The 25,085-nt window shown below is 44.3% G+C and overlaps 1 protein-coding gene and 1 long non-coding RNA gene across 5 annotated transcripts; one reads left to right on the top strand and one right to left on the bottom strand.

The window, feature by feature from the left end:
• The first annotated feature begins 29 nt into the window (after positions 1 to 29).
• Ccne1 (cyclin E1) lies at positions 30 to 10,268 on the top strand. Of its 4 annotated transcripts, none has more exons than XM_046448187.2 (12): positions 30 to 185; positions 665 to 721; positions 830 to 917; positions 1,142 to 1,201; positions 4,634 to 4,785; positions 4,901 to 5,036; positions 7,711 to 7,857; positions 8,432 to 8,527; positions 8,696 to 8,830; positions 8,938 to 9,049; positions 9,147 to 9,304; positions 9,610 to 10,268. In XM_046448187.2, exons 2-12 carry the CDS (start codon positions 699 to 701, stop codon positions 9,730 to 9,732), a joined length of 1,230 nt encoding a protein of 409 aa, XP_046304143.1. In that variant the 5' UTR covers positions 30 to 185; positions 665 to 698; the 3' UTR covers positions 9,733 to 10,268. The 4 variants fall into 4 exon arrangements, with proteins under 4 accessions (XP_046304143.1, XP_058436428.1, XP_046304142.1 ...); XM_058580445.1 differs by having other exon boundaries at positions 31 to 185; positions 4,640 to 4,785; XM_046448186.2 differs by having other exon boundaries at positions 32 to 185; positions 1,133 to 1,201; positions 4,640 to 4,785.
• A 6,558-nt stretch (positions 10,269 to 16,826) lies between these two features.
• On the bottom strand, positions 16,827 to 20,322 carry LOC124095076 (uncharacterized). Its single transcript, XR_006852413.2, has 4 exons — positions 20,230 to 20,322; positions 17,932 to 18,707; positions 17,071 to 17,174; positions 16,827 to 16,980 (listed from the first exon to the last, which is right to left on the bottom strand). It is a non-coding gene; the product is annotated as an uncharacterized LOC124095076 (long non-coding RNA).
• Between the last annotated feature and the right edge of the window lie 4,763 nt (positions 20,323 to 25,085).

Raw genomic sequence — 25,085 nt, 5'->3', positions numbered from 1 at the left:
CTCTAAGCCGGGCGCAGGAGCAGCCGGCTCGGCAGCCAAAGCGGTGTAGGGGGCAGGCGCGGATCCCGCCACCGCCGCGCGCTCGGCCCGCCGCCGCCTGCCGCCTCCCGCCTCCCGGCTTCCCGCTCGCCTCCGGCCTCCTGCCTCGGCTCGTGCGCGCCTGCCTACCGCGGAGACCGCTTCGGGTAAGGCCCCGCTGCGGACTGCGGAGACAGGCGCCTCGGGCGGAGACTCCCAGAGCACCCGGGTCGGGCAGGGTCGGGCCGGGAGTGGGGGTGGGGCGAGGCCGGGTCGCCGGGTCTTCTGGTCCCGGAGGCGTCAGCGCGGGGTGCCCCGGGTAGGGTGGCTCAGAGACGGGTAGGAGAGGTGTTGAAGGAAAGACTGAGGCAACCCCGGCCCAAAGGGAGAAGATGGGACTGAAAGGTTTCGGGGGTCGTCTGGACCCCCATCTCCACTACGGGTTCGGACCCGAAATCCCGGGCTGCTGGCGGCGCCGCGGGTGACAGGCCACCCCGGGCCCATCGGCCATTTTCCCGACCGGCCCGGGAGGCTCCCGCCGCCGTCCGCGCGGGAGGGGGGAGGGGTGCCCGGGGCAGGCCCGCGGGACCTGGCCCCCTCCGCCCGCCCGTGGTCTTCACCCCGCTGCCCGCTTCGTGCCCCCCAGGTCTGAAGTCGTAGCCAGAGCCAGAGCCTGCGCCATGCCAAGGGAAAGGAAGGAGAGGTGAGTGGCCTGGCTGCTGGGAAGGGTAGGGTGTGCAGCCGTGGGGGAGGGGCTGGTTAAGATTTGGGGAGAACTCACCTCAATTTCTTTGCCACCATGGCTTTGCAGAGATGGGAACGAACGGGACCCTATGAAAGAAGAAGGTGGCACTGACTTCTCTGTTCGCTCCAGGAAAAGGAAGGCCAATGTGGCCGTTGTGAGTACAAAGGGGACAGATTGGAGATTATTCCCCCCCATCTTACCTGGGTACCAGACATGGGTCTGCGCACATACCTATTGATGGGACTTGGTGCGTGTGGGAGGGTCACTGCCAGAAATGGTACTCATAATCTAACCCCCCTCCCCTTCTCTCTTTTTTTGTCTTTGGGTTATTCTGTGTTTCTTTGGGGATTGTGGATTGTTTTATGTTAGTTTTTGCAGGATCCAGATGAAGAAATTGCCAAAATTGACAAGACTGTGAGAGACCAGTGTGGCAGTCAGGTAGGTGGCCTCCCATTAGGCCTCATGGAGGGCCTCCAGCTCTCCTGGGTCCAGCTGGGTTTTAGGCTTTCTTGTCTCCTGTTGAAGATACTGGTTTAGAGTTGATTTCTCTAATTAGAGCCACAGTCCACATGGTTGAGTACTGTGACTGTCAGTGCACACTGGCCTTTGCTAGCCTTGAGATTCCAGGAAGGGCTTGTGTTCTTGATGGCTCTCTCTAAGGTTGCAGATATGTGCTAACACCTACAAGAACCAGAGTGCACATCAAATAACTCCTTTTTCCCATGAGGAAACTGGGATTCAATTATAGGAAGAAAGCAACCCAGAGTCTGTAAGCAAGTGAGAAGCAGAATTGGGCCTACAATCTTGTCTTTAATGGCTAGTGAACTGGGTGGGGTAGGGCTCCTGTGTGTTGTCCTCTTCCTCCCCATCCACACCTGTGCAGTTTTGTTTTGTTTTTTAATTTGTTTTTTGTAGTGGTGCTTTAGTACTTCTCATTTCCTTTAAGTCAAGTTTCAAAGTTTTACCCCTTTTGTGGCCCTGAATGTTCCTCCAGCCCATTCAGCAATCCCCCCACATGGACCAGTTCTGTTGAGCTTAACCTGGCTTCAGCAAGAGTATTAGTGGAACATTCTGGGTAATGGTCTGTGTGTCAACTCATTTTTTTATTGACTACTCCATTTCTATTGCCCCTCCTTATGGAGTTCCTGCCAAATTTCCTGTATGCAGTGTGATATCATTGTAAACATCAGAAGTTCCTTGCAGAAAGAGCTTGTATTATCTCTTTACCTCCAGAAATGGCTGGAGTCTGCAGTTAGGGCTCCAATGGGGGAAGCAGACTATCTCCAAACTAGCTAGTCAGGCCTTCTGCCTCTATCACAGATAAAAAGCTGAGCAGGAACAGTACTTGACCTGAGTGTGGCAGTAGTCCCAATAAGGTTTGCAGTGGACACACATCACTTTGTAAAGCAGTGAGCAATAGCCATGGTAGCTGGTCTGAAAGAGCGAAGTGCTTCAAAGTGATGGGCCATGTTGTTTGTAATAGCAGTTGTTACTATATATAATACTCTAGTTAAAAGCATCTCTGGGAAAGACCACTGAATATTGAATAAGGAGTTGATTTCAGTCTCTGTTAAAAGAAATGCTTCTCTGCAGGAAAGGAAATAAGACAGTCATCCAAAGTCATTTCTTCTTTTTCTCCCCTTAAAAGAGTCTTCAAATCAAGCAGGTTGATTTTTGTGGGTATTATAAAATGAATCCCTGCTTTGTGTAATTCAAGATTGCTTCTTTTCTCCAGCTGTGTTTTGAATAGAAATTTCCAAGATGAAGCAAACCCATCCATATATTGACTTGGAATTTCTGTTCTCAACATATAACTTGAACATTGTTTAAGTGCCTCAGATAGGACTGTGGCATTGTATCTGGGTGGCTGAGAGGTGATAACTGTGATGCATGAACAGCCATGTCATTTCTCCCAGGAAGGCATTTTCATGGTTGTCCAGAAATTAATCAATAGGTTTCTGCACATCTTAGAGAATAGATGGTATCTTGAAAATTATCCACCTATTTATGGAGCATTTTTGTTTTTTCTCTGTAAAGATTTCATGAAGCTAGAATTGGGGGGTTCAACAGATTTTTTGCCTATTAAGAAGATTTTTCTCAGCCTACTATAACAAATTTGAGCTAGTAGAAGCCATTGTGCCTTTGTACTTCCTCAAGGCCACATGGAACTTTTGGTGATTCTTACCTTAGGCCGTTCTTAATGAACAGTGCCCTTTTACCTAAAATCTATTTCACATGTCCATTTTATTTAATTTTCACATAAGACCCAACTTTTTTGTTTGAAATAGAATCCTGGACTATTAGTTATTTCTCAGAAAATTTTGCAGAAATAAAGTTAAGTAGTTAGCAATAGTCACAGTTGGTCTCTTGTTGTTGTCCCATTCTTTCCTAACTTAAGTCAGACTGATCTTGTTTCCTTTGAAACTTGGTATACACTGAAGGTGAAGGACATTGATTTAATTATTCTGACTCATCCACTGGCTCTTAAAAAGGCCAGCTTTGGAAGCCATTTGTCTGCTTGTGGTACACCTAATTTGTCTATGAACTGCAGGTTGGGAACTGCTACCGGTTAGTTTTATCTGCATAAGCCTGCACTCAGAAGTGCCAGCCATCTGGCCTAGGAGGGTGACACCCAACTTGTGCCTTCAGAACTAGAATTCATTCTTGAACAGTTGTAATGTGAACCTTGAGTCAAGGAAATGCTACCAACATATGATACTAGAACCAAAAGGAAGTTGCCTTTCTTTCGCAGCTGTTGGCAGGAGCTGTCATGGATAATTTGCATGCCCAATTGTTTCTGCATTGAGTGGGGAAGAGCTTTATCCAGCTTTGCCCTTCTCACTAGACAAAGCATTTGGGTTTGCTCTGAAGATGGCCTGTTGTTGTGGCAGCCATTGTATTGAACATGTATTGAACAACTGTAATGATAGGACTGTGGCATTATATCTGGGTGGCTGAGAGGTGATAACTCTCAGCCACCCAGATACAACATGGGTTGTCTTCAAGGGAGCACTTAGAGCAGAGTTTCCATGTTCATTACAGTTGTTCCAGGTGTCTATTTTGTTCTCTAGTCAATATAATGATCTCTCTGTTTTAAAAAAAATGACAAGTGGCTCAGATAGTACTTCCATGCTAGCAGGATTGTCACCTGCCTAATATCTTCAGTTACAATTTTACAACTTTAAAAATTAAAATAATTCATTTTACAGTAGGATGGTAAATAGTGACTTAAAAAGAAAATATTCCAAATGACAAAATGATCTTAGTCTTTTCCAAATACTGAAATTTCTGAAATCTTTCAAATAAAAGCATACTGTTTGGGTTCTTAATGATAATTCATTCATCAGCTATTTGAGTCTGACTGCAAGGATCTGAGGGTAGGATTCAAAGGTCTAGGTTCTCTCTCCATGGACTTCGTATTACCTGTGACCATTGCTTGATTTGGTTTTAACTAGGTGGCTTATTTTTTGTTTTGAGTTGGGGAAAACAAAAGGTTTGTCTGATATATTTGGCTAGTCTTTTTTTGTAATGTCAGAGCTATTTGCCTGTATCTTACCTCTTCCATGTCCATTTTGCTGCTCAAGCACCTCAGTTGAGGGGTGATAGTGTAGAGGATAAAATGCTGCTGATTTCTTAGCTTCCTTAGGAATTCACTGCATGGACTCCTAAGTTAGTGACAGAAATGAAATGAAAGCTGGGAGTCATTACCCTCTTTTACTTGTCCATGCCATATTCATCTTAACCTAGAATATTTAGTCCTGGATATTATTCTTCAGTGTGGTGATGTTTTCTGAAGTACTGGTTAATCTACAAATCCATGAATGTAAAAACAGCTGGTTTACATCAAACATTTTAAAATGTGTTTTTCAATTACAGCCTTGGGACAATAATACAGTATGTGCAAATCCCTGCTCCTTGATCCCTACACCTGACAAAGAGGAGGATGAGCTGGTATACACAAATTCTACATTTGGGCCTCAGCGATCTACACCATCCAGAGCCTCACCACTTCCTTTACTGAAGTAAGTGCTGACTTTGCTACATGACTTCCAACCTCTACTCCACTTATTAGTCCTCCTTAGTATGGATGCATACTGACACTTGTGTGGGGTTTTGTTTTTGTTTTTTTTTCTGTAGCTGGGCAAATAGAGAGGAGGTTTGGAAAATCATGCTAAACAAGGAAAAGATGTATTTAAGGGATGAGCACTTTTTGCAGCGACACCCTCTTCTGCAGCCTAAAATGCGAGCAATTCTTCTGGATTGGTTAATGGAGGTGAGCTCAGGTCTTCCCATTCACTGGACTCATTGGCCATTTCTAGATCCTTCTTTGCTGTTAAGCTATCTTTGTGTGCTTGATTCCATTGATATATTCGATATCTCAGAAGCTTTCCTGGTATATTTAGTATAGCAGTCTAAACTTTTTACTTGCTTTTTATTTTTTTGGTATGGGGGGAGGGGATTGAACCCTGCAGCGCTTAACCATTGAGCCACATCCCCAGTCCTTTTTTATATATTATTAGAGACAGGGTCTTGCCGAGTTGCTTAAGGCCTCACTAAGTTGCTGAGGCTAGCTTTGAACTTGAGATCCTCCTGTTTCAGTCTCTCGAGTCTCTGGGATTACAGGCATGAGCCACTGCACCTGGCTTTACTCGCATTCTTATAAGAATTTCTAAGATCTCTTTATCCTGCAGGTATTTTAAAGTTGGCATCAAATTTTTTCCATCAAAGTTAAATAGTTGCAAAGACTTTATTTTCCAATAAATTGTAAATATTGATATTTGAGCTCTGTTCATTAAATTGCTTTTAAATGTATCTACTGGAATGCAGGTATCAGCTATTTGATAGCCACTATCATAACTTGTAAAAATATATGAACAAGCTTATCTTTAATAGTCAAATTTCACATTGTTCCCTTTTAAATTCCAGAAGTCCATTTTTCTTTCCTCACAGAACAATTTCCTAACAGACCATACTGTTCTAATTGATCACACTGTCATACTTCTGCAACAACTGGTCAAAACAACAAGTATTACAAATCAGCAAGATAATCGTTTAATATAAAAAGTGAAATTTTATTGGCAGTGCACCTCTTACTGGGATGCACTGCAAATAACTTCCTTGCTTAAGGGAGGCTTGATGGCTACTCAAATACTTGGGTAGATGAGAAGTGTTTTTCTTCTGAGAAATGGGAGGACCCTCTCAGGCACATCTACTTTATGAAAGAGAACATGTAGAAGTTGAGTGTCTAACTATTCCCTATAAATGTGATAACACTGTCATACTGTATATCCTGTAGAAGGTCAGCATTCTCCAGGGTATGCAAAACACAGTTGTGTTAGTCCTAGAATGAAATTCCCTGCTGCCACTTACCATCTAGGTGCTTAAGTCCAGCAAGTCACCTGAGTCTCAGTTTTCTCATCTGTAATATTTTCTAGCAATATTTTCTTGCAGAGTTTGTGCAGATTAGAAATGATGTACAGAAAGGTTTTTTATAATCATTCTTAATTTGTGTTTCTTCATTGGCCCCTAAGAATGTCAACATTTTTTTTTTTTTTTTGTAGTAGATTCTTTAGAAGGCCTACTTTTTTAAGTACAGGTCTTGCAGTTGCCCACTATGGACTTACCATGTCACAATGACCTTCTGTGCCCTTTATAACATTTTATAATTTCTGGAAGTGTTGGATGTAATAAGTGTGAATCTTTTAGGCTGTAATTTATTATAAAAGTGTTGAAATTGAGGACTGGGGAAGTAGCTCAGTGGTGGAGTTCTTGCCTGGCATGTGTGAAGCCCCATCACCATGACAAAAAATTTGACCGAGAGGTTCTCTTTTTTAAATGTAATTAAAGCCATTATGTTTTGAAGGACAGATTTTATAAATAGCTATATATGGCTTAATCTGAACTTTGGAAATCATCTATGGTGATTGATAGAATTTTCTAGCAGAATTTTGTGTGTTTTTCTCTGGCACCTTTCCACATGTTAACCCCAACAGTTGCAGTTACAGGAGATAGCCTGTTGGTGAGTGGCAGTGGTGGTGTTGGAGTTTTACGTGCATAATCATACTTTTGGTGTTGGTACTGAGTTGAAGACTAATATTTTCTTGGTCCCTTTTTAATCCCATCTTGTATACTGTTTCACCGGATACTCAATTCTGAGAGGTAGGCAGAACAGGTATTGTCCTAATTTTATAGTGAAATAAATGTGTTTGTTTAAGGTAGAGCCTAAATTATAACCTAGGTCTCTGAATATTTTTAATGCTTTTAACAAAGTTTTTGCCTCTTGTGATTTATAGTGTTTGGGGCATGTTGTAGTCTTTAAATAAATTTGAGTTCCAGCTTTTAAACTTTTTTATTGGTATCATTTAGTTATAAAGAACTATTGCAGTTCTTTCCTTAAATTGACTTATCATGAAACTTATAAAAGGGGACAACATTTTTGAGAAAATTCATAAATTTGATTTTTTTGTCTTATTTCATGAGAATTCTGCTTTCAGCCAGGTGTAGTGGTACACACCTGTAATCCCAGTGACTCAGGAGGCTGAGACAGGAGGATTGCAAGCTCAAGGCCAGCTGGCCAACTAAGTGAGACCCTCTCTTTAAAAATGGCTGGGGATGTGGCTCAGTGGTAGGGCACCCTTGGGTTCAATCCCTAGTACTACAAAAAGAAAAAATGCCTGCTCTCACCAGGCTTTAAACCTGTCTTCCTTCTCTGGCCTACAAACACTTGCTTTTACTACTACATAGATCACAGAAACTTAATCCTTATATCTGCGCCCAAGTTTGTCTTTGTACATGTGCTTAGGCACAAACAAGGTAACAGTCCTTTCAGAAAAACAAAGTTATTCTTATCGCTCTTGGTCTGATTATGTTGTCTTTTACCAAAACTCAGAGCAAGGTTTTTTTTTCCCTTGAGTAACTGTTATAAAATTTACTAAATATTTTTTCAGGTGTGTGAAGTCTATAAACTTCACAGGGAGACGTTTTACTTGGCACAAGATTTCTTTGATCGGTATATGGCAACGCAAGAAAATATTGTAAAAACACTTTTACAGCTTATTGGGATTTCAGCTTTATTTATTGCTGCCAAACTTGAGGTAAATAATTTCAAATATTTTATATAATATTTCATTTCTTGAGTTCCACTAAGATTAGGAGAAGAGGTCAGCTATTTGCCTGTAATGCATATCCTAAGTTTTTCTAATTTGAAGTCTTCTAAAGTTAAGACATATACAGAAAGACTGAGGACTAATGAAGAGAAGAGAGGAATAAATGTATAATGTATAAAATGTTTGGTTAGTTTAGTTACTTTAAGCAAAAAAATTGAACCTTGAACTAAGAAGATAAAAATTTTGGTGTGACAATAGAAGAGTGTTTGAGCCCAACTTCCAGACATGTTAAAGATATTGAGAAGGTGAAAATTTTAAAAATACATTGAGTAAAGTTCTATTAATCACCATATGTATTCATTCATTTATTTAGTGGAGGTTGGAGTTTCATTTTTTTTTACAATTAACACATACTGAACTGTTAAAGTAGCTCCTGTAGTAATCACATCAGTGTATCATTTTTCCATGCCAGGGTACTAAAAAATAATTTCAGATGCACATTATAAGGTGAAATTATTATGATACTGGATGTTTGCTAATGGTATCTTTTATTTGCTTTTAGGAAATCTATCCTCCAAAGTTGCACCAATTTGCTTATGTTACAGATGGTGCTTGTTCAGGAGATGAAATTCTTACCATGGAATTAGTGATAATGAAGGTAGGTTACAAGTTATTTCCAGTCATTTTTAAAACACACACATAAGTATTTCTCACATGAAGTTTGAGCACATCTGGTAGGTCTTTAGATGGGCACATTGTGGTGTGGAAAATGGCTACATCTTGAACTTCTTTTCACAACCATTGGTCTCTTTCCTGTTTTCCTTAGGCCCTTAAGTGGCGTTTAAGTCCCTTGACCATTGTGTCCTGGCTGAATGTATACATGCAGGTTGCATATCTAAATGACGTATATGAAGTGCTACTGCCGCAGTATCCCCAGCAAATCTTTATACAGATTGCAGAGGTAAGTAGCTCCATTGCCTCTAGGGGCTCCTAACCCCACAGCTAGAGTGAAGAACTCTAGAAGTGATGTGTGTGCCCCTCTGTTTCAGCGTTCTTTTCTTCTTATAGCTTCTAGATCTCTGCGTCCTTGATGTTGGCTGCTTAGAATTTCCCTACGGTGTACTTGCTGCTTCTGCCTTGTATCATTTCTCTTCATCTGAATTGATGCAAAAGGTTTCAGGTACGTTGGTTTTCTGGTGAATTCACAAACAAAGTGTATTAAACTTAGACACCAATTATCAACATCTGGTTGAGCCTATGGTTTCTTTTCATCACAGGGTACCAATGGTGTGATATAGAGAAGTGTGTTAAGTGGATGGTTCCATTTGCCATGATTATAAGAGAGACAGGAAGTTCCAAACTAAAGCACTTCAGGGGGGTTCCTGCTGAAGATGCCCATAACATACAGACCCACGTCAACAGCTTGGATTTGCTGGTTAGTAATGTTTTTGCTCCAATCCTTCTTGACCAGAGAGAACCTTAAAGCTTCCTGGATAACCTGTTCACTTCACTTCATGCAGCCTTCAGACATCCTAGAAAAATTCCCAATTCTCTTAATTCCTTGAAGAAAATTTCTGGTTTATAGCTGCTGTATGTCAGTTATCATGTAGACCATAAACTTTTAAGTGGTTTTTTGCTTTTTTTCCCCCTCACTCGCCTCTTTACCAATAACGTATAGTAAGTGAAACAAAGGATATGTTCTTCCACCTTAACAGTTTTCCCTTTTTTTCTTATCAATAGGACAAAGCCCAAGCAAAGAAAGCCATATTGTCCGAACAAAACAGGATTTCTCCTCCCCCCTCGGGGGTCCTCACCCCACCACAGAGCAGTAAGAAGCAGAGCAGTGAGCAGGAAACAGTGTGACCACCCCAGCATTCTCCACCAAAGACAGTTGTGCGGAAGTGCCTGCTCATAGTTCTCTCCTGTCTACTGCAGTGGAGGCGTGTACTAGCTTTTACAGATATTTAAGTGAAGAGTATCTCTCTTCTGCAACAGAAGTATTTCTGTGATTGGCATTGGACAGGGAGAAGTGTTTTTTATTGAATACTTAGATTTTTTTAAATAAGTGGGTCAAGTACACCAGCCACCTCCAGAACACCAATGAGTGCTCCACATGCTGCTAAGGAGGGTGATACTTGACTTGATTGACTGTTCACACAAATAACAAAGGCTTGAAGTTGAGGAGTGCCGCTGTTGCTGTTGGTCTCCCCTCGGGTGTTCTGGGTTGCCTCGTGTTCGGTGGAACAGGTGGTTGTGAGCAAGCATTGTGATGCACAGCCTCAACCAGCAGGGCCTGCCCTTTACACATCAGTTGACAGTGTACCATGCCTCTTATGAACTTTTGTTTTGTAAGTGCTGCTATGTCTATCCGTTTTTAATAAAGATAATACTGTCTTTGAGACAGCTGGTTTTATGAGCAGTGTCTGGTAATTAGAAGTTAGAAGTCAACTCAGTGTGGCTATGTCAAGTTCTCTTTTTGACTTCATGCTTCTTGAAGCTTGAATCTTTCTAGAGAAAACATTTAAAATAGGGAGTAAGCTTCAAACATAGCCTTGTCTACCTCTTGAGGCCTTTGGAGCTGGGAGTGAGACTTTTGATTTGGCACTTCTGCAGTTTCCTGCACAGGTGGCCACTCACATCAGGTTCATTAGCCATCAGTGGCAATGGTGCTAAAGTCATTTCCATATCTAGAAGGATTCATAAGTATAATTTCCTCCCTGGGGCTGTTTGAAGGTTGTAAAGAAATCTGTAATTAATACTATACCCTTACCCAGATCTTAACCGAAAGAATAAATGAATTTTATTTGGAGAACTTAACATAGTAGCCTGAAACTGTGCTTCTAAGAATAAAATGCAAAGTATAATATATGGCTGAAGGTCAGGATATAAAACTGCTCCTTGACTGAGGAACTGACCAAGTACTTTGCTGATGGTCACTGTCCACCTGAAGGCCTGATGTGTGCTGCCCACATCACTTGTTGATATTCTCAAGTCTTGTTTCACTTTCTAACTATGCTTCGATGTGTTGGGGGAAGGGGCATGCACTCAAGGAAAGGTGAATGAGCAAATAAATACTACTTATTTTCAGCCAGTTTTATCTTATTTTGCAAAAATTTAATGTAGAAAGAAAACCAGCCATTTTAAATCTTCGATTTATTCCAAGTTGGAAGGAGACCCTACTTTTTTACATCGATGTGGTTCTGGCAAATTTTAATACAGTTTTCCTAATAAGCACATTAGAAATCCATATATAATGATATCTAGTCAAACGATGACCACCCCTTGCTAGTTATTTCTTCATCTCAGGTGCTTTTGTCTTAAAAGAAGTGAGCTTTGAACAGTGACCATTTGTGACTAGTTGGCAAAATCCTAAAAGTGGTTACTTAGTTTGGCATTTATCTGTAAAATTGGCACTGAAATACGTTTCTATTTGCAAAGTTTTATTATAAAATTGAGAGCTTGACAAATGTGAGGTAACGGATCTGAAAGCATATCTGAGGTAAATTTTAATTCATAGCTCATAAAGCAAGCCCTTACACTACAAAGGATGTTATTGAAAACACTGAAATGAGAATGCCTTATATATAAATGGTGCTCTTCTGGAAATCGGGATTTTTTTTCAAATGGCAACATTGCCACAGGGAGCTCTGAATCATCTGTGCTAACAAAGGGTAATTCCTGGATGGGTAAATAAAATCCACAGTGCTCAATTTCTGTGGCTGTGTCAGAAACTCTAAGAGCCACCAGTAAGTAAAAATCAAGTCTCCCCTCTTGAGAGGAGCTTCCATTTGCTGGTAATCAGTTGGTGGCTACTTTGAGCTTTCTCTGATTGGCTCTATATACTTATTTGCCAGGTCATTTCTGCTATTCAACTAAAACCAACTGAGGTGAGGGAATGCCAGCTACACATCAGAGGTGAAATGGCAGGCCAACCCAAGGAAGCAGATGCTATGAGGCCAAGATGTGGCACAGGAAGGACCAAAGAGATGATGTAGGGCCCTTGGTCTGACTTTACAGTTTGGGGCTTACCTGTCCCTCAGAAGCTCATGGGTCAAAGGCTTGGTCCCCAGTGTGACAGTGTTCAGAGATGGAGCCTTGGGGAAGTGATGGGTCACAAGAACTGACAGCATGAATGGATTAATCCATTTATGGATTCATGCTTTAAAGGGTTTTGAGGGAGAGGCTCTGTTATAAAAGTGAGTTCTCTCTGCCTCACCACAGGACCACAGCAATGGAGCCAAGCAACTGTGTATTGGAACCTCAGACAAACTGAGACAAAATAAATCTTTCCTCCTTATAAATTAATTATCTCAGGTATATTGTCACAGTGACAGAAAGCTAGCTCTATGTTGGAGAAACCAACCTATTGACCAACCTTGAAGACTGGATTGTGGCACAAAATACCACACCCTCATATTTTTCCCCTGCTCACTTGCTATATCTCAGAGTTGCTATCATTTCTCTGCCCACTGTGCCTGAGGAAAAAGACAACAGGTTCCTGTATGGGGGGTTTTGAAGGTTTTCCAGTGTCATCTTCCCCGCATGAAACTTGGACAGCTTATTGTTTCATGGAGGCTATTAAATACCAAGTGGGTAAATCAGTGGTGCTAATATTCACATGGACGGCAAGTACCTGCAGCAGATAGGGAAAGCTGGGAGCCGTCGAAGATTTGCAGCCTAGTGCCTGATACACCTCTATCCTCTAACTCCAACACAAACAAGATTGGAGTTTATTCCGGCAAAATTAGGCTCTAGCTCAGAGCAGGGACGGAAAGAGAAATCAAATCTGATAATGTCTAGTCATATTTACCCAACCGTGCATTTTCCTACCACATGTTCAGCATTTTGAAATTCAAATCACATTTATACCTTGGACATTGTTAGAAGACTATTTTTATCCCTGCTGTAATCATCTAATTTGCTGATTACAGGTCTCAAATTGCCACAGAGAACTCAATTTTTGAAAGAATTGTCCTATTTGATCAAATATGTTATTCAAGCAATGCAGTCATTTGTTCCACAAGGTTACCTGCCAGGCAGAGTTAACCAGGAGTAATAGCATTAGAAGCCTATACTTAAAATCAAGCATTAGCTAATCTGCCTGTGACAATAGAGTCTTAAATATAATTTGCTGCAGATACTTCAGTTCCTGCACTGACAGACAATTGCATTTTGTATTCAATGAGCATAGATTTTCCCTACCTCGTCCTAATTCCAAATTTAACTCCAGAAGACTCTAATGTGCTCAGTTTCACTGGTTACCAGGTACTATTTCCCAAGAGCCTCAGATGGAAGTGCAATGTTATTCTTTATTAAATAAACCTTCCCCACCCGTTCTCCCCCTCTTTAAATCACTGTCCTGATCAAAGCCAATTCCAAAAACTGTAGCATCTTTATCCAAAAAGTTAAGTCTAATGCTTTTTCCAGCGTGATGTGTGAGATGTCCTCCTATTGATCCCCTATTGTGTGCTAAGCACTACCAATATGGGAGACAAAGATACAGACAGTGTGGCCAAGGGACTCAGGTGAGCCTGCAGGTGAGACATATAAACAACTGTTATCTCATGAGGGTCCTAGTTTGAGCTGGGGGCCTCTGGGAGCAGAGGGCAGGAATAGCACTTTCGCTGTGCTTTAGAGGTGCAGCTGTTGAACACTCCTCAGCAGTTTGCAAAAAGTGCTCACAATTGGGCACAAGTAGGAGTCAGAGGATAGAGGTGTATCAGGAGGAAGGAGAAGATGAGGCAGAAGAGATGACAGAGAACATGTCACGAGGAGCTTTTGTACATCAAATAAAAGATGGGTGTAGTCTCCCCAGCAACAGGAAGTTGGGTTTGATAAAGAGGAAAGTAGTGACAGTGACCTGTTCAGAGCCAGTCTGGAGGCAGAGGATGAGGAAACAACCCAGAGTTAGGCCTCTCTGCACCATAAGAAAGAGGCTATGCTGCATACGGGGGACAAGCAGGAAGGCAATGGAATGTCTGTAAAAATCAGCGACACCAACACTAATTTCTAAATGGCCCTGCCTGAATGACTGCCTCCATCTCCCTCAAGTTTCTGCCCCTGTACCTTTGTGCAGGCATTTGCCTGCCAACCTGCCCAATGCCAGCTTGAATCTCACTTCCTGAATGAGTCTGACCCTGTCTTCGGCCCACACTGGTGTCATTTCTTCATTGGACTCTGCAGGCATTCACCTTGAACTGGGACTCAGCTTTGCCACTTCCTAGTGTGATCTGGGCTTAACCTCTCCAAGCTCAGTGTCCCTCAGTTATGAAATAAGGATTAAGGATGACAACAATGTTTTTTTATCCCATAGAACTGAGGGGAAATGAAATGAGAAAATGCATAGGAAATGTTTATCCCAGTGCTTAGCACATTAAAAAAATGGTGGTCACCATCCCTGAATCTACCACTGCTGTATGTGGTGGTGTGATACGATCTCTGATTCATAATAAACTCCTGTGAGTGGTTTAGAGCTGAGGACATGTCTTCACCCTGCATCTCTGGGGGACAGTGCTGAGGGTGAGACTGGCTGGATTCCCTGTGTGCCCCACACAGCCCACTTGAGAGCAGGGGGACCCCAGGAGCACTTAGCAGTTTGCTCTGATGTGCTCTCCTCCCTCCAGCCTGCTTCCTCTTCCCTGGTCATTAACCCCATCTTCCTCCCATCCTAAGAAGCCCCTTTGAAAGTGTTATCTATACCACCGTCACTTCTGCAGCACCCTCCAGCTGGGCATATATGCAGGCCATCTAAGACACCTGCTCTAGTTTGGATCTGGAAGATCCCCAAAGGCTCATGTGTTAAAGGCTTGGCCCTCAGTGTGACACTGTTGGGAGGATAGAGCCCAGTGTGAGGTTTTGAGTCATGAAGAGCATGCCTGTGAAGAGAACAATGGGACCCTAGCCCCTTCCTCTGCCTTTCCTTTACTACCTGTCCATGAGGGCAGCAGTTGTGCTCTATACACATTGCTGCCACAGTGTGCTACCACTCTACCAGAGGCCTAAAAACAATGTGCCCATCCAAGCATGGGCCAGAAACTCCAAAACTGAATCAAACCAAACCTTTCCTCTGCATATATTGATTATTTCAGGGATTTGTTACAGTAATGGAAAGCTGACTAACACAATCTCCAGGTGACAAATCTCACAGTGCTCTCCAGCCTCATCCCTGCCACATTTAGCTTTGCTGACTCCACCTGCCCTCTAGAAACATTCCATCGTCCTTCAGCTTCTGTGGCTGCACACCTCCCAATTACATGCCTGATACCATTCCTCCCAAATCCCTCCTCTCTGTTCCAACAAAAGTTGAAGGAGTCATAGGGCCCTTCAGGGCCACCACTGCCCCTTGACATTTGTCCCTGGGCAAGTTCACCACTCCAACTTATGACACCTCCTGGTTGCATCTCTACCCCCCCAGTCAGCCTCCACCTGGCTTAAACCTGAATGGTCACCTGCCCAAAGGGTACTTCCACCTTCCCTCTCACCACTGCAACACTTACTTCACCTTTCACCATTAATACAGTTGTCAAAAATGGGAACTGGCAAGAAAACTATTCAAAGCACAAATCATCAGAGAAATGAAAAATAAAACAACAAGATCAGTTTATACCACCAGGTTGGCAAAGATTTTAAAGTGCAAAGAATAACACAAATGACATCTGTGGACCCATTACCCAGATTTGCCATATGAGCTGCTCCTTCTCCTTCTCCTTTTTTTTTTTTTAAAGGTAGTGGGGATTAAACATAGGGGTACTTTACCACTGAACTATATCCCCAGCCCTTTTTATTCTTTATTATGAGACAAGGTCTCACGAAGTTGCCCAGACTGGTCTCAAAATTATGATCCTTTTACCTTAACGTCCTAAGTAGCTGTGACTGCAGGCGTGTGCCACTATGTGGGCCACATACTTTTTAAAATAAAGAAATACAATATGGCAGGCACAAGTGAAGTTCCCTAGTGTCCCTTCCCAATCTCATGGTTCTTTTCTCCTCAGAGGAAACAATTACCAGGGGTGGATTGTATGATTACTCCATTTATGTTTAGACTTTTATCATTTACATGTGGCTCCATTAGCAATAAATATAGCAAACACCACTCTGGATTTTTTAAAAATAACATCAACGGCACCAAACCTTTTACATCATGTCACTTGCTATTTTCTTTCCACGTTACTTTTAAGTTTGTCCATGTTGATACCAATAGTCACATTCATTCATTTTTAACTGTGGTATATATTTATAGTCCCTCCTACCCTGGTGCACAAATAGATTTCCAATTTCTTTTTTCACCATCACAAATGGTGCTTTAATTGACATCTTGCGCACATGTGTATCACCCATGCAAACTCCTGCAGGGCACACTGCTACACATGGAAATGCCATGTCAAAGGGCATGCGCCTTTGCATCTTTCTAAAGGTAATCATCTCCTCTCCCAAATTGCACCAATTTACACTCCCAGCCAGGGAGGATGAAGAGTTCCCACCTCCTCACATCTGTTCCAGCACTCGGTATTGCTGACTTTTCTTTCCATTAAAATTGCTATTATTTAACTTTACTAGTTTTACTCTAGTTATGAAAGTAGAGCTTTTTAGGTATAATAAGTTAGAATACTTCAAAATCACACAACATAGTAAGCAAAAATCCCTCAGAGATCTATTCTTAACAATATTGGTATTAATAATGTGTACCTTGCTCCTGAAATTTTTTCACACATATAAATTAATGAAAATATTTGCTTTTTTTTCCCTATAGGGCTGTTTCTTTTCATTGTATTATCTCTAAGTAGTTTAGGGTTAGGGTTAGGGTATGGTACAGGGCACCTGTAGTCCCAGCTACTTGGAAGAAGCTGAGGGAGGAGGATCACCTGAGCCCAGATAGTCAAGGCTATTCTGGACAATGAGATCCCATCTGGAAAAATAAAAAGCAAGTAAAATAAAATAGGCACACAAAGTCACTCTTTTTGTTTTTTTATTTTTAAGTGATTACCTACCAATTGATTTCATTGACTCGAATGGGGCCTGGCACAAAACAGGTGTTCATTAAATACTTGCTCCAAGAATGAATGAATGGATTCTTACATAGATAGCCACTATCCTCTACTTCCAAAGGTTCCTCTGGAAGAAAATAAGATTGAAAAGCAAGACATTAACAGGAAGGAATCAAGTCCCTGCCCCAGTCCTATTCTGAGCAAAGGAGCCACATACCAGTGCCTTCCAGTTCCCAGGAGAGCTGCAAGGATGAGATGACATACAGGAATCCAGCTTCATTTGTGGAAAGAATGGTGATGAACCCTCCCAGTGATACCATCCTTTTAAAAGAAACAAAGTCCAAAGTTAAATCTATTCCAGCAGTCACAACCTGAGCCTTCAAGAACCTTCTCTGCATCCCTCTTGCTGAGCACCTAACCAATGGTTCTCTTGTTATAGACAAGAGATGAGTACTCAATCTCTGCAAAGATGGTGACTTGATCTGAAGCACTCCTCTGAAGTTCTCGATCCTCTATTCCTCCTCCAGACTGTGAGGCCAAAGCAGAGGCTAATGCAGAAGCTGTGCATGAGGACCTGTATATAGTCAGGTGCACCCATGAGTTTTTGTTGTATTTAGACTGCCAAAGGGTTTTAAATCACCTTTCAACCAACATTTAAAACTTAGGAGCATTCCCATTCAGATAGGGCTCCCCAACTCTTGGCTGTCCTACAGGCAGAGTAAAGTCTATCTGCAATGTGCCCAAATCCCTACCAATCCCTATAGTACCTCATGCTGATGTCTCTGACTCCATAGCTGTTTATCTTTACATACACACTGCACATCTTCTTGGAACAGACAAATATTTCTTGTATCTGTAGCCATCGAATGGGAGAAAACAGTATAGATCAAGAAGGTAGAGTACTTCAAGAAAAAATGGCAAAGGAAGCATATTTCTCCTTGGAAGACCAGACTATTTGGCCATGTCTCAGTATCCAGAAACATATTCTTTCACCTGCCTGGTTTCCAAAGACATCTGAGTTCATGATTCCCATACTTAGTGAGTGTCTTGGCTCTAACAACATTAGCTCATTACTTACCTACTCTGGGCCTCTGTTTCCTCCTGGGCCCAAGGGACAGTGCAAGCCCTCCAGCCAGCAGTCCTGTTCAGAAGCAAGGAGGCAACAGGATGTTCTCTCAGTGACTAAGTGCAGCCTCTCAGGGGTTAAAAGTTGCTTTCTGTTTCTCCTCAAACTCTTGTCTTCCAGATGGTGATGCAAGACTAGTTTTCTGTTTTCAGGTTTGCAGTCACACTTCAGAGACTTCCCCTGCTTCCTTTCATGCAAAGGTTTCGTTTTTTTTTTTTTTTTTTTTTTTTCTAGTTACCACAGTGGGGTGGAGGTGAGGGTGGTACACAGGGCAGAAGTCAAACTGGTAAGCAAGTGGGCCCCGAAATCCCCTGGCCTCTCAGAGATCTCCAGGGTGACCTTTAGCCCTCATTCCATCTAAGGCATGTCAAGGCCAGAGGTGAGGCAGGTGAGATTCCAAGGCTGTTGCCTGAAAATGGTCTCTCCATACCTATCAAGGACTGATGCCCAAAAGGTCACTGGCTGCCCTGCGGGGTGGCCCTGAAGAAAAATTCTAGGTGGGAGGAAACTTGGGGTTCCTCTGCCATGGGCCCGCAGGCTTTGTTCCTCCTAGAATGGAACCTGAACTGGGCTGCTGGGAAACCCTCTCTTGCTTCAGCCTCGTTGATGGAAAAAACTGTGCCAGAAGACAAACTGCCTCTGAGAAAGATGGGCTTACAGATCCCAGGAGTGATTTTCGGCACTGTTCATTTTAGCGATGTCCAGGCCAACTGAAAGGGATGGCTCATCTGTGGGATGAGATAGATGCAGATGTCAATACTGAATTCGTGGAAGTATAAAAGGCGGGCAGGGTGGGGTTTATTAATTATATTTCTTTTATCCTCATAACAATGGCATGTCAGTAATCTACACTGAATGTGCCCAATTGATGCTAATGATTTCATCCTTTTGTTTCTGTGGGGAAAAAACAAAACAAAACAAAACAAAACAAAAAAACCCAAAAAACACAGAAGTCTGTCCGCCCAAGCTAGTCAGCCTCAGCACAGCCTGGAGTCCAGTGAGGCCTTGGAAGCCCTTATCTGAGCTCCTTGTCAGTTTTGAACCTTACTCTCCCTGGTAAAGTGGTCCTGCCTGGCAGTGTCTGTCATTATGTTCCTAGTCCCTGTCTCATCTTCCTCTACTCTGCTTTGCTATGATCCCACACATTGGGATGGGGTTCTCTCTGGGTGCAATGACAATGTGTGCGTACATGTGTTTTGGGGGCAGTATTTCTGAGCTAAAGACCCCTCTTGGTGTACTTCAAACCCCATTCTTCAATTAAGGGATCTTCTGGAAGAAAAAAAAAAGTGAATAGTTATGGATCACTTTTGGCTACAGCCCCTGCCTATTATTAGATTGAATTATTTGGGATAAAATAGAAAAAGGCAGGACTGTTAAGGGGCACAGCAATGACTGGATGAGTCACAAATCATTTGCCCTCTTCTCTCACCACCATACCACCCCCAGGACCTGGAACAAGTTATCAGGAACAGCATCAAAGAGTTTCTAAACTTATATGCGCTAAATCTCATGTCCTCTCCCCTTCGTCCTGGTAGACACCTTAAGAAGGAGATGTGACACATCTGGCCCGGGAGAGAAGTGCCGAGGAAAGCATCCAGCCTACATCCAATGTTTTGTGCTACAAATTAGAGACAAGTTTTCACAGATAACACCTATGTTATTATTTGAATGCAAACTTCATCAGCATGTGATGTGTGGGTTGGTACCCAGGCAGCAGCAGCTGTTACAAGGAGGGCCCTATATAGGACTCTCACTGATGATGTCAAAAGGAGATTGGATGGCCTTTCCTGACCCCACATTATAGTGTCCTCCCTTCCCCCAGGAAGCCTGGTTTGTGAGAAGATGCTAGAGGGGGTCTCCAACTTGGACATCTCCACCTTCAGCTCAAACAGGGCAGTAATTGAATTTCCATGCAGGGAGCAGGAAAGTGACCTATAATTGAAAATGGGGGCAATGGCCATATCCTAGGCATGGGTCTACAATTGCATGCTTATTGAGGTAGTTTTGGAGGGACCCACAGCAATAATGGAGGGTGTCAGAGCCTCCCTAACCCTTATCTCTAGAAACTGCCAACCTCCTCTCCCCACTGGATTTTCTGTTCTCCAGACCTCCTCCTTCCAGGCAGTTGGGGTCAGTTTACACAGCTGGTGGTTCAGTTCCATCCTGGCATCCTTGGTGGAGCCAACACTGAGAAGACCATTACTGAGGCATTGACAGCACTCTGGTAGAAGGCCCTGTGTGCACACTTACCCCGAACAGCTGCTGGACTCTGGCATGCTCTGCTGCTATAAAAATATCAGCACTGCCACCCCAGCTCCTGGAGAAAGTCTCAGCGTGACAGCCTGCAAAGAAATCCTGCATTTGAATTTCATCTACAAATCCTGGTTTCCTCCAGACAAGCTCAAACCTGCACAGATGGCCCCTCGCACCAAAAAGTAAAAATAACAAAGCTTGTGATTCTGGGCCTCCCTTTTTCTCTAGGCAGATGTGCCGACTGCACATTTTGGGAGGCGCACAGTCTGGGTCCCAGCAGCAACCTCTCTCCTCCTGTGCAGTTTTCATGCCCCCCTTCTGGCTTCCTGGTGGGTAGCAGCTGTGATCTTTTGGAGTGTGTTCTTGGAAGTGTCCAGAGTACCCAAGCCTTTAGAGTGTGGTAGGGCAATCCAGAGGGGTATGTTAATGTTGAAAACTCATTCCTCACTCTACTGGCCATACCGTCATCTGTGAGATGGCTCAAGGTAAGGGTTGAATACTTGTGAGTGAGTAAAGTGATCAGCAGAAGTGAGAGGCAAGGGGATGGGATACTAGGGCCAGCACGTACCAAGGGCAGGTGGCGGGGTGGGGGAGGGAAGCAGCACTAGGGGATCCTGATTTTTTGAACCCCTCACAAATCCCAACCAGCCACATAAGCCTCAATGTCTCATGAACTCTTTCCACTAATGTTTTCTGAAAACCTCTATTTCAGGTCCTAAGGATATAGTTATGGACAAGACTGACCCAGAAAGCAGATGCCCTAGAACACACAATCAAGGCCAATAGTTTGGGTGGCCACCAACTCAATGGTCAGGAGGCAAGAGCAGTTCCAGGGGATAGGCCAGAGCAGGCCAAAGCCCCTGACAGGGGCACTTACAGGTAAGCTCCACTTCTGATATGACATGAAGCCCCAACTCTCAATCAAATATTGTGATTATGGTCTTTGGTACAACAGAGGGTCAGATACGAAAAAGTTCAGTTGAAAGAGAAATATGATTCAAATTGCCAAGAGAAAAAAAAGAATTTATAGATTCATATGAGCTTTTGGATTCAGACAAATAACTAAGGTGTAGATATAGCTAGATTCAGGCATGGCTGGATCTGGGTGTTTACATGCTACCCTCAGGAATCTGGCTCTTGACTTTGCTCAACTCTGCTTTGTCTGTCATGTGCTGACTTCATGTAGTATAGTTGCTAGTATCTCCAAGTTGACATTTCTGCCAGAAAATACCTCTTTCTCAGGACCTCTAGCAAAGTTCTGGGGATGATTCTCTTTGGTCCAGTCTGGATCACTAATTGCTGTGGCCAGAGGAATACAGAACTCTGACTGGTTAGGCATGTGGCATGTGTCAGTCTCTGGGCAGGACTGCAGTCAGACCATGTGAACTACCTGGCTCCACCACAAAAAGAAAGGGATACTGGTTTGTCAAAAGCAGTAAATACAGAAACAACAACAAAGACCCTCCTAAATAATGAGTGACAGCAGAGATGTGAGCATGCTCTGAAACAGCTGCAAACACTCTGCTTCCAACAGCAGGATTCCTCTTGCTGCAGTTGTGTGACAACCGTCATTTATCCTCTTGGATTTCCTAATTCCACAGTACCAGTCTCTATGCGAGGCATGGGATATAAGGAAGATTCTGGACATCCCTGTGGAGAAGCCTGACCACCATCTGACTTCAGGAGAGAGCTCATCCTAGCAGGGAATGATCACAATTGAGGTCTCCCTGATCCCTAAGTTCCCCAATTTTCCTTTTCTGGCATGCCCTAGGTCTCTGTGCTTTCACCTTCCTTTTCCTTGGGACAATACCCAAAAGAACCCCCAACCTGATCTGCAGGAGAGAAACAGCAGGGTTTTCATTAACCAAAGCCTTAGGCAGGGCTATTCCTGCTTCTGTCTGCCACCCAGAAACCCACGCAGGGTAGTCTTGCCCCCTTGAAGCAGAGGGAGTGTGCCTAGCCCGATATTACATTGTAGTTCAGGAAGGCATGGAACAGAATAGTCAGTCAAACAGGTAGCTGATGGTCCTGGGGATGCAAGGGGTGGGGGTGGGCAAAGAAAGGAGCATTATCAGAGAGGGCCATGCTGAGGCTAGCCAGTATTTAAGTGAACTGGCAGGAGGCACGCAGGGGGATTCAGCTTGTGGGTCACTATGCAATCTTATGTCACTGTTCTGATGTGTCACAGTGACTGCATTAGCAAACTGCTGTGTGAAAAAGTTTGTATGGGAAGTTTCATAAAATAAACTTTGAGGAAAGAATTAGGACCAGGGGACTTGGATTGAGACAGCAGGAAAGTACACAGTTACCATCCACACGGGACTCCTCCCCAGTAATGAGTGCTCCTCAAAGGGCAGGGCACTGCTGTGAATGCTTGACTCCTGTTTACTCATTTAATTCTCCTGCAATTCTATGGGTGGGTATAACATTAGCCCTGTTTAAAAAACAAAACAAAACAAACAAACAAACAAAAAAAAAAACAGTGGGGGAGGCTGAGACACGAAGAGATTTTCAGGGTCCCCTGCCACACTGCACTACATGGGAAGCTTGGGCTGTTTTAAGGAGACATCCAATTAACCAGCTCATAGGTATCACCTTTTGGGTAGGGGATCCCTAGGGTGGCTCTGGCTGCTGGGCCTGGAAAGGTGTTCTGAACTCCCCTGGAGGCTGCAGCTCAGCTCTTCTGCCTGGAACATTTTCTTCCTTCCAATCCTAAGCACTCCTGTCCCCCTCCGAGGCCTCCAGCAACCCCCGCCAATCTGGGCTGACAGCTTGGCTGGGCCCCAGGCCGGGCCGACTCCGTGTGCTGCGCCTTCCCCTGGTCACGCGGAGAGGACGGTGGAGGAGGAGGAGGAGGGGAGAGAAAGGAGGCCGGCTTGGGTAGAAGTCAGCTTAGGGAAGGAGCCTCAGTGCCATGGGTGCTGCCCCTGCAGAGGGCGCTGCCTCTGCTCGGATTCAGGAGAAGACAGCGTGGAGGGAATGTGCTGGAGGAGGGGCTGTCCAGCGAGAGGCAATGTGGGGCCAGAGGTCCCTGCCGACTCTGTCCCCGCCACACCCGAACGGAAACTATCGCGACGGTTTGGAAAGAGCCTCCTCTAAGTCTCTTCTGGAATGGGTATCTTTGTTACCTCATTGCACAAACAGGAAAACAGGCTTCACCAAGGGACCCAGACTACGCTCGGTCCCGAGGGGTCAGCGCAAAATGCTTGAAGTAGGACCCAGAAGTCCTATAATGTAAGCCACAGTCCAAGCTCTGAAGGTGCTGGATGCCCGAGGTCGGATTTTGGTTGCCCCACTTGCTAGCCACGTGGCTTTGGGCAAGTTTCTTAACCCCATCTGTGAAATGGGAAAGCGCACACTTTATTCGGTTATCCCCAGTTCATTAAGTTCCCTAGGGTAGGGCCTGGCCCGACTTAGCCAAAGTCAGTATTTGCCATGTTTTCAGCAAACTGAGGCTCCGGCCAGAGCCTGACCGCCCCCGCCCAGCCGCCTGCCCAGGGCCTCCCAGCGCGGGCGCACTCCGCAGCCCGCCCGCCTCCTCCCCAGAGCAACCAGCCAGCTCCGCCCTCGTCGCTCAGGCTGCCCTCCACGTGCGGTGTGTTTACCCACGTGACACGGACCCGCCCACAATCCCCGCCTCCATGTAGGTCCCGCCCCCGTCCCGCCCCACGTCGGCTGCGGCTGCGCAGTTGCGAGCTGGCCGTCCCGGTTGTACAGCGCTGGCGTACGGAGTACGGAATTGTGCCACCCAGACGCCCGCCGGGTACACTGGAGCTGGTCGCTTACTTCCCGGGCAAGTTGGTCGCGGGCACTCCACAGTGCTGAGATAGGACCAGCTGGTCAGTGTGCAAAGAGTCTGCGCGATGCTCACCGTGAATGGGCGTGGCCAGAGCGGTAGGGGCGGAGTCATGCCTTATTCTGGGCCTCTTCGGGTTGCGCACCGCGAAGGGGCGGGGCCGGGCGTGCGCAGGCGCTTCGGTGTCTTTGAGGTCTGTCGTGTCCCGAAGTAGCTCTAGGTGCGCGGGTTACCTGTGCTGCTTATGCCCTGAGGAGACAGAACTATATAAAACTCGGAAGGATGCATTGACTCCCACATTTCATGTTGTTCGTTGTGAAGCACAGCCACGCACTCCTCCTTGGTACTCGTTCTTTGGTTTCTTGGCACCCACCCTTCCTGCTATTTTTCTTCTGCCCAGCCTGGATTAGCGTGGGCCATGCTTTATGCCTCGTCACCTTTGACTTCTGGGCTATTTCTGGAAGGTCTCCATTCTTGTTTTAACTCTTATCTGTGTGCGAATGATCTTGGTATTCTAACAGCAGCTAGCCCATGTATCTTCATGCCAGGCACTTTTCCAAATGCTTTGTGAACATTAACTGATATCATCTGGACTCATCACCACACCTAGTCTCCATCCTCTCACCCAGACCCCCTGCTCTTAACTCCATGTTCTTCCATCCATACTACTACTAGATTCCTCTCTGGATGTTCCACAAGCATCTCTAGGCCAACGTATGTGAAGTTCGGAACCCCCATTCCTTCCCCCCAAATTGTTTCTCTCTTGATGTCTTCAGTGAATGGCCTTGCCATCCACCTAGCCAAGCAGCCGCCAAGCCTCAAATGGAGCATCAGTCTTAACTCACTTTTGGGAATCTGATCTATCGCCAAATCACATCATTTTCTCCCTCAACCCCCAATTCTCTGCTGAACTCATGATGAGCTACGCTCATCTCCATGACACCCAGTTCTCTGCTACCCTAATATCTATTACACTACATTATGTTTCACGCATCATGTTTTACCTGAACTAGTAGAAGAGCCATTTCAACCCAGTGTCTTACTCTCAAATCCAGCC

The sequence above is a fragment of the Marmota monax genome, unplaced genomic scaffold, assembly GCF_021218885.2.
Source record: "Marmota monax isolate L192 unplaced genomic scaffold, Marmota_monax_Labrador192_F-V1.1 WCK01_AAM20220418_F8-fsc00101, whole genome shotgun sequence".
NCBI classification, from domain to species: domain Eukaryota; kingdom Metazoa; phylum Chordata; class Mammalia; order Rodentia; family Sciuridae; genus Marmota; species Marmota monax.
This window is presented reverse-complemented; position numbering and strand designations above follow the sequence as displayed.